The 12,960-nt window shown below is 36.1% G+C and overlaps 1 protein-coding gene across 3 annotated transcripts in view; it reads right to left on the bottom strand.

Annotated features, from left to right (window-relative positions):
- Positions 1 to 1,358: 1,358 nt before the first annotated feature.
- Atp6v1a (ATPase H+ transporting V1 subunit A) overlaps positions 1,359 to 12,960 on the bottom strand; it is a 58,074-nt gene continuing 46,472 nt past the window's right edge. For all 3 annotated transcript variants that reach the window (XM_004633306.2, XM_023717572.1, XM_023717571.1), the window contains exons 12-15: positions 11,138 to 11,341; positions 6,075 to 6,169; positions 4,551 to 4,722; positions 1,359 to 1,928 (exon numbers count right to left, since the gene is read on the bottom strand). In XM_004633306.2, coding sequence (XP_004633363.1) covers positions 1,836 to 1,928; positions 4,551 to 4,722; positions 6,075 to 6,169; positions 11,138 to 11,341 — 564 coding nt within the window. In that variant the 3' untranslated portion in view covers positions 1,359 to 1,835. The remainder of the gene's footprint in view (positions 1,929 to 4,550; positions 4,723 to 6,074; positions 6,170 to 11,137; positions 11,342 to 12,960) is intronic.

Here is a 12,960-nt window from a genome sequence, read left to right as displayed (position 1 = left end):
AAAAAAATGTACATCTCAAATTCAGGACAACAAAAAAACAAACTTGGTCAATTAGTTTCTTCTTATCATTCATTATGACCACAATCTTCATTTGCTGGTAGGTTTAAAGTAGAAAAAGAACGTTTTTAAAATCCTTTTCACTTTCACTAGTTTTAGGGCCTTTAGGTAGGAAGGAAGTCTCATTAAGCAGCACCATTAGGTCCACATCTTAATTAATCACTGTATAATTCTTCCCAATCAATATTCTTAGGTTAACAAAAGTTATATGCAAGAATGTTTTTCCTGAATAGCAGTCCACTATAAACAAACACGCAAGGTATAGGAATTTTGATAAAACTATAGTTGCATTTTCTACTGTCTGCATCTTTCTTTATATGACCAAAAGAAACTTATTACATAAAAATTAAAATAACATACTGAGGCATAAAATAAACTTTTATTTATGGTATTACCTTTGTGTATCTGAGATTGTTAGACATGTTCACATACTCTTTCCTTTCCACAAAGAGAGCGCCAGCGCCAGCAATGTCCATCAATACGCCAGCAATGTCCATCAATACGCTTAATAAGAAACAATCTTACAACTACTCTACAGGTGTGCCTTATTATTTTTAAACATACGCTGAAATTATTTTTAAGCTTATACTGAAAAGACAAGGTGAAACTATCTTTTTATCACATGACACCGATGCTGTTAGCAATCAACGTAAACTATTATGCTGCTGCTATACAGCCATGAATAGTCTGAGAAATTTTCTGAGCCAGTGAATGAAAAACCACTTGAAAATAAAGTTGTCTACAACTGGTAAATGGGTTGTTCAAAAATTTAGCAAGCAAACAAACATGCTTACACATGACAATATTAACATTTTGTAAAAGTATCAGGCCATTCTAGCCTCAAGAATTGCTACAGCCCACCTGGGTGTTACAGGGCAAACAGCCTTGAAGCACTAGCACTATGTATCTTCTCTGTGGCATTTACTGCCTCTCTTGCCACATGCTTCTTAGAATCACAGGCTTATATATGTTTCAGGAAAAGAGATATGATGTGGATCAAGTTTTTTGATGATTGTTTTAATTATATTTTAAAAAAGGATTTTCTAGTAAGGGAGATATAGTAGTCCTTGATACTGAATTGTTCCTACCTTAAAAAATGATGTTAATTTAAGTTTAACTCTCTGGCTCTTTTTTCCACTTTTTTAGAGGTAATGATTCATCCATATATTCTGAGCCCCCAAAATGCCTATTTTAAAACAGCATAGTTCCCAACAGTTTCCAATAAATATTCCTGATTTATACTGGAATGCACAATTGGAACACTAATGCATAATTGGAACATTAATCACTCACTTTTTAAAAAGTCTTTTCTGAAAGACTTACTTAGCAAAATGCTAAGCTGCACAAGGCCTTATCACACAGATATTGAGTTGTTACACAAAGTACCTGATAAAGGTTTAGAAATCAGGCCTTCCATTCTAAATTCATTGCAAAGAGTTGTACATGCAGTAGTCCTGTTCACAATTTAATGGAGACGAAGAAAGAGAAAACCTAGGACAAGGAGGGTTGTCATCCTCCCTACACATTTATAGTAGTATAACCATTGTTTATCGTATTTACTACATTCACCATTTCAGGAAAAAGGATCAGGGAGGCTCATCAAACACTACAACAAAGGAATGTTTGTTTTATATAAGACCTACCAAATAAACAGCAAAACAAATAATACACATAGCACTAGTCTCAAAGCTGCACAATAAAGAAGCAAAGCATCTGAGATGAAAATTGAGGAAAATATACACATATGAGCTTGCTGAAGGAGGAAAGAAATCACAGTTCTAATCTTCAAGGCTACGGAATGCATTCTGCATATCTTCAAGAAGTTGTGCATAGTCAGCTTTGATCTTTGCCTCACCATCTTTCACTGGATCCTGAAAACAGACATACATGCAATTTACTTTGACTTAACAGATTTTGAGAACTAGATTAAGTGAGGCATATTGGTAAACCACAGGCACAACTTTTATTTTCCTTTACAGGTTAAAATGTATATAAATGGATCAACAGTCCAACAAACAGAAAGAAAGCAAAATATCAATTTTGTATTTTGCCTACTAACCACATTTACTGAGCAAACCTCAACAATATGCATTATTGAGTTAAATTATGCAGCATCATGTATTAGATGCATATGACAGCTAGGAATTAAATTAATCAAAAGAATTTATGACTAAGCGTTTGATACTGTAACACTGGAACAGAAGTAAAATATGGAAAACAATTTTATTTCAATTTTTTTTCCAGAAAACAATTTTAAAGCCCACCATCTTTATAATTCACATGAAAAGCAACATACTCAGGCAATATATATTAAAGAGACTAACATGTCAAGCTCAATGGTAGTATATTTGACTAGCATACGTGAGACTCTGGGTTTGATTCCCAGTCCCGTAAAAAAGGCAAAAAACAAAGGAAGACACTAAAATGTTCCAGCTTTTTGATCCTATCAGTCACTTACAACAGCAGTGGTGAACCCACAGCATGTGTGTTATTTTGTTTTTCTTTTAAGAATAAGTTAACAGTGAGTTGTTTTTTCTAAACTAAAACCTCAGTATTTGGATTTAATAGCAATACTGTTTCTTTGCAATAAATAAATGTGTGGCAGTTTGGCACTTGGTCTATAAAAGGCTCTCCATCACTGACATAGAGGAATTTACACTAGGAAAAAACACAAAACTGATGACATGAACAACTACATGATCATTAACACCAATAAATGAGAATTTCCTAAATACATAATAAGGAAATATTACTCTGTAGCACCAAATAATGCCATAGAAGAATATTTAATAATAAAAACCAAAACATACCTCTGATGTTAATTTGATTCAATGAACATGTAACTAAAAGGAGTTCACCTTTAATTATACTACTAGAAATTATAATAGGCCTCTTTTCTCATCTTTTTCTATGAATATAATTTTTAAAGACAAAATTCAATGTTCATGGGGGCCAGGGATTTAGTTCAGTGGGACAGCACCTGCCTGGCAAGTGTGAGGTCCTGAGTTCTATTCCCAGTACCATCCCTGGCCCTGGAAAAAATTCAATGTGCATGTACCATTCCCCATGATAAAGGTAATCATGTACTACAAGTGTGTACTAATAAAAATTTTAAAAACTTTTACATCAAATTACATATAGATAGGGGCTGGTGAGATGGCTCAGTGGTCTAAAGCACCTACTTACAACAAGCTTAGCAGAGTACAAGGACCGCGGTTCAATCCCCCAGCACCACATGCCAGCTAGCCCCGCCCCCTGGTGGGCTGAGCTGGCCACACACACACACACACACACACACACACACAATAAATAAATAAATTAAAAAAAATTACATATAGATTTTTTCTCTAACCTGTAAAATTCTATGACATAAGCATTTCTCTATCCTTTGGGGAAAAGACACTAATGTTCTCATATTTTAATTCATGTTCATGCCATAATATGCTATTCGCTCAGTTCATTCTTGGATAACATTTAAGAAGTGTAATAAATAACCATGAACATATACCCATACCAAAAGTGTCTGGTACAAGGATATAGTTCAGCAGTGGAGTGCTATTCTACCACGTGCAAGGTCCTGGATTCTCAGCACAAAAAAATAATACATATATTTTATTATTTCCTAGGTTCATATATTTCAAAGTGGAATGACAGGGCCCAAAGGTTCTCAGTTTTTTGAGACAGGGTCTCACTATGTGTATGTCAGACTGGCACTGAGCTCACAATAGACTAGCCTTGAACTTGCACAGATCCTCCTTCCTCTACCTCCAAGGGCTACCACCCCAGCTAGAATTTTTATACTAACCACTCTGAGTCTTATTCTTAATAGGTGACTAGTAAATATTCCTGGATGTCATAATTTAGAAATAGAGTAATTAAATATAACCTAATTGACCAAATATTTTAAAAACAATCCTGTAATTTGAGTTTCTCTTGGCAACTTCACCTCTCAATTTTGTTTTCAAAAGAACAAGAAGTCACTCAAAAGTTAAAACTAAAATCAGGCATTGAGGCATATACTGGTAACACCAGCATTCAGGAGTGAGAGAGGAGAATCAAACTCGAGGCCTGACAGGGCCATATAAACAATTTCAGGTCATCATAGACCACAGAGCCAGAACCTGTCTCAAAAAAGAAAAAAAGTAATAGCTGGCATCTGAAAGAAGTAAACAAAACAGACGTCATTTCAAAAGAATATGAGGGCTAAATGTTAATAGGTACTTAAGGTAATTGCTGTTCAACAAAGAATTTAGATCTAAATTGCCTGCCAGCTAAGACAAAAAAAGAAAATACATTAGCATTTGAGACATGACATACTATAATTTTTATGACTGGCATACCTGCTTAACATACTTTAAGGCCTTTTCTGGTTTTACATAGCCTGAGTGTGAGTGAAAGTGATAACTGCAAGTTTCATACCCCAGATCTAGAATTCGGATAAAAATAAAGACATGTTTCCTATTTTAAAAAGTTAGAACAGAGATAAAACATACCTTGAATTTCATGGAGGAGAGTTTATAGAGGATCTCCCCCATGTGTTCACGGATAATGGACCATGTGATTTTATTGTCACTCTGGGCAGTGGTCTCAACAGCTCTACGAGCCATATCATAAAAGGCAATCATATTGGACAGCATCCCCACTGTCTTGTAGAATGGGCAGAACCTGGGACAAATGAAGGCCAAAAAAATTAACAGAAACAACTTCCAAAGCAGGTTCACATTTACACAGATAAAACTTCAGGTATGAAGTACCAGGACATCAGCTTCTTTATTTAAAAATATATTCACACTTATACTTACTGGATGATATACAAATAATAAAGAAAACAGAAACTGTTTAATGAGGGTTTAGGGACCAAGATATTTCAATGTCTAGGGCCTGGGATGAGTGGATATGAAACTATGTATTTCTTTTACTTGTTTTACAGATGGTGTTTTTCTCTGTTAAAATCACGTAGAAAGAACAATGAAACAGTACTGCCACAATACAAAAAATTTCCAAGGGTTGTTTTTTGTACAATGCAGTTAATTAAATAAGTAACCCAAAGGTAAAATAACTGAATTGTAAAAAATTTTTTGTGATGGTAGTTAAGGTTTAATGACAAAGGAAAGCAGGAAACTCCAAGTTATTAAAGTTAATAGTTGCTCTTTTCCTTCTAATGTCACTTTCATTTACCCATATCAGATGTACACATCTCAGCACTCAATCACACTTGTTCTCATCAACCTGCTGGCATGTTTAAGACATCTGCACATTATTTCATACACACTCCTGTAACACCCTTTCCAAAGGAGTTTTCCTTTACTGAATTATGTTTGTACAGGTAGTCGATTCCTAGAGCTTCTTAAATTCTTAGTGTAGCAGATTTCTGAAGCTTGATGACATACTGGCACATTTTCTTCTTGCCCTACATTTTGCTTAATTCTTCAATTTTTTTAGTTTTCTATTCTTTGTTTTTACACAGAATCAAATATGATTTGAGGGAGAAGAGTAGCATAAGATGAAAGGGCTCAGATTCTTAAAGTGTAAAAGAAATGCACATGCTAAGCATGCCACAACAGTAGCAGAGATAATAATGAAGAAAAAGTCAGCACTGGGGAGGAGAAAAAAGAGCTGGTTGGGGGATGTAACAAAGAATCTGATAGAAAAAAGAGACACCTAAGAACTCTTGGGAAGTGAGGAAGGACAGAAGAATATGACTTTTCTGTCAAAGGGTAAAAGAGACTGGGCAGTGGAAAGTAACAGTGAGAGTAGGCTTCTAAAGGAGGCAATGATGCCCAGGATCTGCAGACTCAGCACAGTTTAGCATAATTGTGGAAGGCTATATGAATGAAAATACCCTTTAACAAATGAGCAAATCGAGACATTAGGTATCTGCTATGAATATATAAAGGAAGCCAAAATATTGAATTAGGATGTGTCTGTATGACGAAACAAATTTAAGTGGGTAGGCTGCTCCTCTGCCAAACCATAATTAAAATTCTCAAATAAAGAAGGAAATCACCATAGTTTACCTGTCATAAGGAGTATATCCATTTTGCTGCAGGAAGTCATCTTTGATAAGTTTTGCTACTTCCAGAGTGATTTTATCTGTTTCTGCTAATGAAGCCTGGAAGAAAAAATTAGAAATTTAATTCCATGATGTGGAACAAATGCTGACAATCAATTAGTAAGTAGAAATTATATAGTCAATATATAATCATCCATCATTAATAAATTCACTTTATAATTGCTTTTTGATTGTTCTTTTTGTGACAAAAATAAAAACTTTCTCATGTGAAATACAAGAGTATAGTTCAGTAGTGTTAAGTATATTCAGATAGCTGGACAAAGATCTTGAAAATATTTTGCAAATCTGAAACTCTATGTGCACAAACAGTAATTCCACTGTTTACATTTCTGTGATTTCACTAAGATTCTACATATAAGTGAAATCATGGTATCTGTCTTTCTGTGATTGGTTTATTTCACTTAGCATGACATCCTTTCAGTTTATTCATACTGGCTTACTTTCACTCTTGACTATTTCAAACAGTGCTGCTCGTAACACAGGTGCGCAAACTAATATTCTTTTTTGGAAATACTTCAGATTCTGGCTTGCTACCTTAATAATTTCAATTCTCAGTGTCTTGTTTTGTGGTGGTAGGCATTGAATCTAGGGGTAGTATAGCATTAAGCTACACTCCCAATCTTTTAGACAACATCTCGCAAAATTGCCCAGGATGGCTTTTAATTTGCTACTCACCCTCCTTTTTGTCTTTTTGAGATAAGGTCTCACGATGCAATTCAGGCTGGCTTTGAACCAGGCTGGCCTCAAACTCATAGTAGCAATCCTCCTGCCTCAGCCTCCCAAGCCTTAGCATTACAGACATTGCCCTTCTCTAGCTTCTTTAATAATAGCTGGCATTAGAGGTGTGTGCTATCACACCTGGCTGAATTCTCAGTTTTAAGTTTGTGTTAAAGCAATCTATATAGCCTATAAACCATTATTCTTTTTTAACAACACATAATGTTTATTTTTTATCAGTTTACTTGTTTTTTAAAATTAATTTTATTGAGAAACAAATAGCAATGAGACAGTTTCAAAACAGGTTAGTAGGACAGTTATAATAATTAACACATTGCATATTGTTGTCTTTGTAGTAATTACATGATGTTTAGAAGTATGAAGGATAGCAAGCAGGCACTTAATTTATTTCTGAGTGCTGTTTTATTGGTATAGCTAACTTACAGAGCTTCATTCTTTAAACATCACTGCTTCCAACCCACGTTTTGCAACCACTTGGTCAATATTCACAGACAGGCTCAGTAACAAGATTTCTTGAGAATCATGAGAAAGTGGCAGAACCAGTGGGTTTACTGTACCTTAGTAGTATTTATTTGTACTATGATCCTTAGGTAAAGGCCAGTCCATTTCTTTCTCTTTTTAAATTTTTTTTCTTTCTTATTAAAAAAAGCCCCTTTTATCTTCATTCTCTTCTTTAACCACAGATAAGTATTAAAAGGTGGTGTTTTGTTTAAATTTATATGAAATGTGTATTTTATTTTTGTGTAGTTTGTTTTTCATTATGCAAAACAACCTGGTATCTGCTGCTGTAAGATCCATCCTCACTACTGTGTACCACTGTACTGTGTGCTTCCTGCTCACGCAAAATTCATTTTCTGAGGTGTCCACTTTTCAACTTTACCTTCCATATTCTTCCTCTGAGGGCAATCAAATTCCTCTATTTCTGCTACCATAACGGTACACCTAATGGCTCATTTCAGAACTTCTTGGAAGATAAATAGCCAAAAGCAAACTGCTAGGTCTCAAGGTATTAAAACAAATCCTATGAGACTGTTTTCCACAAGGGTAGCACCACCTGAGACATGCAAAGGTGAAACATCTGTCCCTCTATCTCCAGAACACTTAGCTATAACATGTTTTCCAGTTTTTGCATTCTCACCAGTGTAACATGATAGGCACTATTGTCTAGACATTTTTAACAGGACTGTAATTTTTAGGGTTGTTTCTTCTATAACATTTCTCTTAGCAATCTGGTTTCTTATTAACTTAAAGTAAACCTTTGCATATTTGCAATAATATCCACCAGTTATAGGCACCTACTTTCTCTTCCAATCTGTCATTGGTTTTCTAACTTCATCTATGGCAAGCATCTGATAAACAAAAATCCTTATTTTAAAATAATAATTATTTGTAGCCAGGTGTGGTGGTGTACACCTGTAATCCCAGCACTCAGGAGGCTATGGCAGGAGGACTGCCCAGAGTTTGAGGCCAGCCTGGACTACACAGTAAGTTCAGGGGATAGTGAAACCCCATCTCAAACCAAAATAAACAGCAATCCATTCTTCTCTGACTTAACTTATTTACTTCGCAATATCTAGGGTCCATATATACAGGCACATTTACTTCTGTCTTGTTCCAGTATTTGGTTTTTTGCTAATAACAGTTTTATTACTATGGTTTTGTATTAATATCCAATAATGAAAAAGCTCCTTTTTACCTTTAAGGCTGTGACTCCTATTCTCTGAGTATTGCCAGAGAATTGTCTTGATTTGTATTTTTATTGAATCAGGATCCCTTACCTAATTCTTTATTATTATTTGTTTCCTTATTAGTTGTTATTTTTCTATTTATATGAACATATTATTGATGAATAATGGTATTTTACAATCCTTTTTTATGTATTTAGTACATGGTCTACAGGATCTCATTACAAAGATTGGACTCATAATGATTCTCCTGTATTCAGCCTCCCAGATGCTGTGATTACAGGTGTGCACCACCACACCCAGTCTCAGCTGCCTTCTCAGTGTGCCCCGGGGCTGTGGCTGGTATGGCATGCTGGGGGATCAAACCCCACGGCCCCTGCATCTGCGAAGCAGGCACTTTAATCCACTGAGCTATCTGGCTGGCCCTACAACCTTTTTTATTGCTTTTCTTACATCTTTGTTCAGGAACTCTTTTCAATTACACATAATGATAGCAGGCACTCTTGTTTTCCTCCTGACCTTTAAATGCATTCTCCATTTTCTTTGGTTCTGGTACCTTTTATTATTTTACTGATTTTTTTTTTTGTGATAACAGAAAGTGAATTCAGAGCTGCTCTTCACTGAGATGCATCCTGCCCCCCACTCTACCTCCCTTTGAGACAGGGTATTCCTATGTTGCCCAGGCTGGCCTTGAATTTGTAATCTACTTGCCTCATCCTCTCAAGTAGCTGGGATTATAGGTATGCACTACCACACTTGGCTTGTTTGTAACGTCTTAAAAGAGAGTTTTGCTTGGACTCCCAGATTGGTCTGACATGCTTGGATTCAAGGGATCCTTCCTTCCTGTAGCTGGGACTACAGGCACACACCATCCTGTCCAGCTTAGTACATTACTTTAATGAACTAAAGAAGCTGCTTTTATTTCTTGTTAAAAGGTTTCAAAAAATCATAACAAAGTAGCAAAATAAAAATATTTTTCTATATTGATTGAAATATCCTTTTTCCATTATATTACAACTTTTTTTTTTTTTTTTTTTGGGTGGGCCCAGGATGCCTTCAGGGCAGGTCTAGTTTGGTTTGAGGATCTGGGGATCAAACCACAGCATCCTGAGCCTGACTGCTCTGTTTAAGCAGGCTACACTTTTTTTTTGTTCCTCGAACGCCTGCAGGGCACTTTTGGCCAGCGGGCGAGTTGTGAGGTTCGAACTCCAGCAACCTGAGGCTGACAGCTTTGTGGAAGCAGCCACTTAAAGGCCTGAGCTAGGGCCAGGCCCCCTAAGGAAATATTTTTTTTTTTTTTTGCTCCTTGAATGCCTTCAGGGCACTTTTGCATGGCTGGAGTGTTGTGGGGATCGAACTACAGCAAACTGAGGCTGCCAGCATTGTGGAGGCAGCCACTTAAAGAACTGAGCTAGGGCTGGGACCCCAGGCTACACTTTTGAATCATAATAATGGTTTATGTGTTGAATAACACTGATATAAGAAATCTTATTCTATTTCCAAAATAACTTACTGGGTGTAATAAACAAACATATAATATTTTATACCTATATTTATACACAAAATGAACTTATAATTTTCTTTTCCTGTATTGCCTTTAAAAATTTTTAAAAATCATCTATTTATTTGGCACAGGGTCTCACTATGCAATTGGACTCATAGTGATCCTTCTGTTTCAGCCTCCCCAGCTCTGGGATTACAGGCGTGTACCACCATACCTGGTTCCTGTATTGCCTTTTATCTGGTTTTGCAGGTTTTCAGTTTCTTGTTATTCTTGGAGGGCCACAGTATTCTATAATGAATATTTAATACACCATGTGCATATTAACTGTCTAATAATTGCCTCTCCCACAGGAAAAACTTAGGGGTGAATTTATAAAACATAATTTTTTGTTTTTGGCGGAACCGGAGATTGAACTGAGGCCATTGCACTTGTCAGGGAAGCGCTTATTCCACGGCGCCATCTCCCTGGTCGATAAAATATAATTTAAAAGAATAAATCAGATAGAGAACTGTTCTATGTACTTTCTCTAAAGTTATTCAATTCTAAGATTTAATTTGACTAAAATTTTATTTCATTTTACTTGTAGTACTGGGGACTCAAACCATGTGTATCCTAGGCAGACTCTTCTACCACTGATACATCCCCAGGTAATTTGTATAAATTTAATTATACCATCTTCATTTAAAACATCAAGGAAGTCACTAGTTGAAAGTCACATAGCTAATTACTGGAGAAACTACAATTTAAGCCTTCAGATTCCTAGCCATAGTGCTCCTTCAGTAACAGATTTTATTTCTACCACCTCTCACTTGGTTGGTGATAGATAGGTCTATTTTAAGAACTAAAAGAAAATCAAGGCTTTCCTCGTCATCTATAATACATCCAGGACCATGCTAAATGCTCTAAAGAATACAAATTTTTGATTGGTTTAAAATAGTTGATACTGATTACATGTTAACATTTTAAGGCTAGTAATTATTCATTTTGTTAGGCAAGAATCTGTATTGTAAAAGTTTTAGCTGTCTTTATACACTCTACTGTAGCCCACAGATCTGTCCTACATGAGCTTTAACAACTTACCTTTCCCACAAGCTGTACAATTTCTGCCAAGTCTTCTTCTTCCTGAAGAATTTCCTTAGCTTTGGTCCTCAGAGGAACAAACTCTGTGAAGTGTTTGTCGTAGTACTCATCTAAGGCCCGCATATATTTGCTGTAGCTGATGAGCCAGTTGACTGAGGGGAAATGCTTACGTTGAGCCAGTTTCTTATCTAAGCCCCAAAACACCTGATTCAAAAATAACACCCCAAAAGAAAAAGAGATTTGTATTGAATTTCTTTCAAAATATATTTGTTCTAAATCAATTTTATACTTTATTGGTCAAACTATACATATTTTTATACCAAGTATGACTGAAAGAATAAAATTTACAGAAAATGTCAATTAAAAATATATTCTCTCAGGGCTGGGAATATATCTCAGTGACATAAGTGCCTGCCTGGCAATTGTATATATACATACATACACATACTCTTTCTCTCATTTTCAGGGTACCACCTATGAAACAAACTCAAATTTTATGTGAATTTCCTTAAAAGTGTGCCAACTATGATAACAAAAAAGAAAATTGATATATATTTATCTTCAGAGAAGGTCTCACTATATAATCCAGGCTGCCCTCAAACTCACAATCCTTCTGAATGCTGGGAATGCAGACATGTGCCAACAGACCTGGCTTCAAGAGACACTTCACTATGATTAAAAACCTTTTATTTTTTTTTAAACTTTTTTAAAATTTTATTTATTTATTTATTTATTTATTTATTTATTTATGTGGTCAGCTCAGCCCACCAGGGGGCGGGGCTGGCTGGCATGTAGTGCTGGGGGATTGAACTGCGGTCCCTGTGCTTTGCTAAGCTTGTTCTAAGTAGGTGCTTTAGACCACTGAGCCATCTCACCAGCCCTAAAAACCTTTTAATGATCTGATTATATTATTAAGGGCCAATCCAGTAAGATCTGATATTCATTTTTCTTAGGCCAAACATTCACAGACGTTTTTATGTATTTCTAACATCGTGCCATTTTCTCCTACAATTAAAAACTCTAATTTTTAGAAAATGTTAAAGAATTTTAAAGTTGCAAATTCAGCCTCTGCCAATTCACGTCATACTACTACAAACAGGTAAGTGTATCAACTTTAATTTTTTAACTATACCTTTTTTAACTGTCTAACACACCCTTTTATTTATTTTTTATGTATTTGGTTGTTGCAGGGTCTTACTATGTGGCTCAACTCAAAGTGATCCTCCTACTTTCGGCAACACCAGTGCTGGGATTATAGGTGTGCACCACCATGCCGGGCTCTGGCCAGTTCAGCCTGCCGTGGGGGCAGGGCTGCTGTAGCATGTGGGACCGGCGAGCCAACCATGCTCCCTGTGCTTGCCTAAGCAGGCACTTTAGTCTGCTGAGCTATCTTTCTGGCCCCACACCTTTTTACTGAAGCCTCTTTTCAGACCAAACTGCTAGCTATCCTCTAAAATTCATGTTTCTTACGGAAACAAGCGGCTAAAGAGAAACTACATTTTTGGTCTTGTTTCCATCTGGGTATAGTTAACAGAATGTGTGGAATGATGGAGTCACTGCTGAGCCCAGGAGTCCAAAAGTGCATGCGTCCTTTCCACTGTTGGCTCTTATGTCAGCTAGATACAGTGATGGAGGGGCCCTGAGACAGAAAAATGTGGGCCTCCAGCATGATGAACAGGAGAGGGACATTTCCTCACAGGTCACCTGCCCTGGGTCATAGTATGAGGAGGAATGAACTTTTAGATTTTTGCCATTGTACAGTATTGGCCGATTTGTTTAAAGGATAGGATAACTCTAGTTGTATTTATGGGATGTATCTTCTA

This window comes from Octodon degus, unplaced genomic scaffold (genome assembly GCF_000260255.1).
Source record: "Octodon degus isolate 3935 unplaced genomic scaffold, OctDeg1.0 scaffold00053, whole genome shotgun sequence".
NCBI classification, from domain to species: domain Eukaryota; kingdom Metazoa; phylum Chordata; class Mammalia; order Rodentia; family Octodontidae; genus Octodon; species Octodon degus.
The sequence above is the reverse complement of the archived record's forward strand: the minus strand, read 5'-3'. Positions and strand labels throughout refer to the sequence as shown.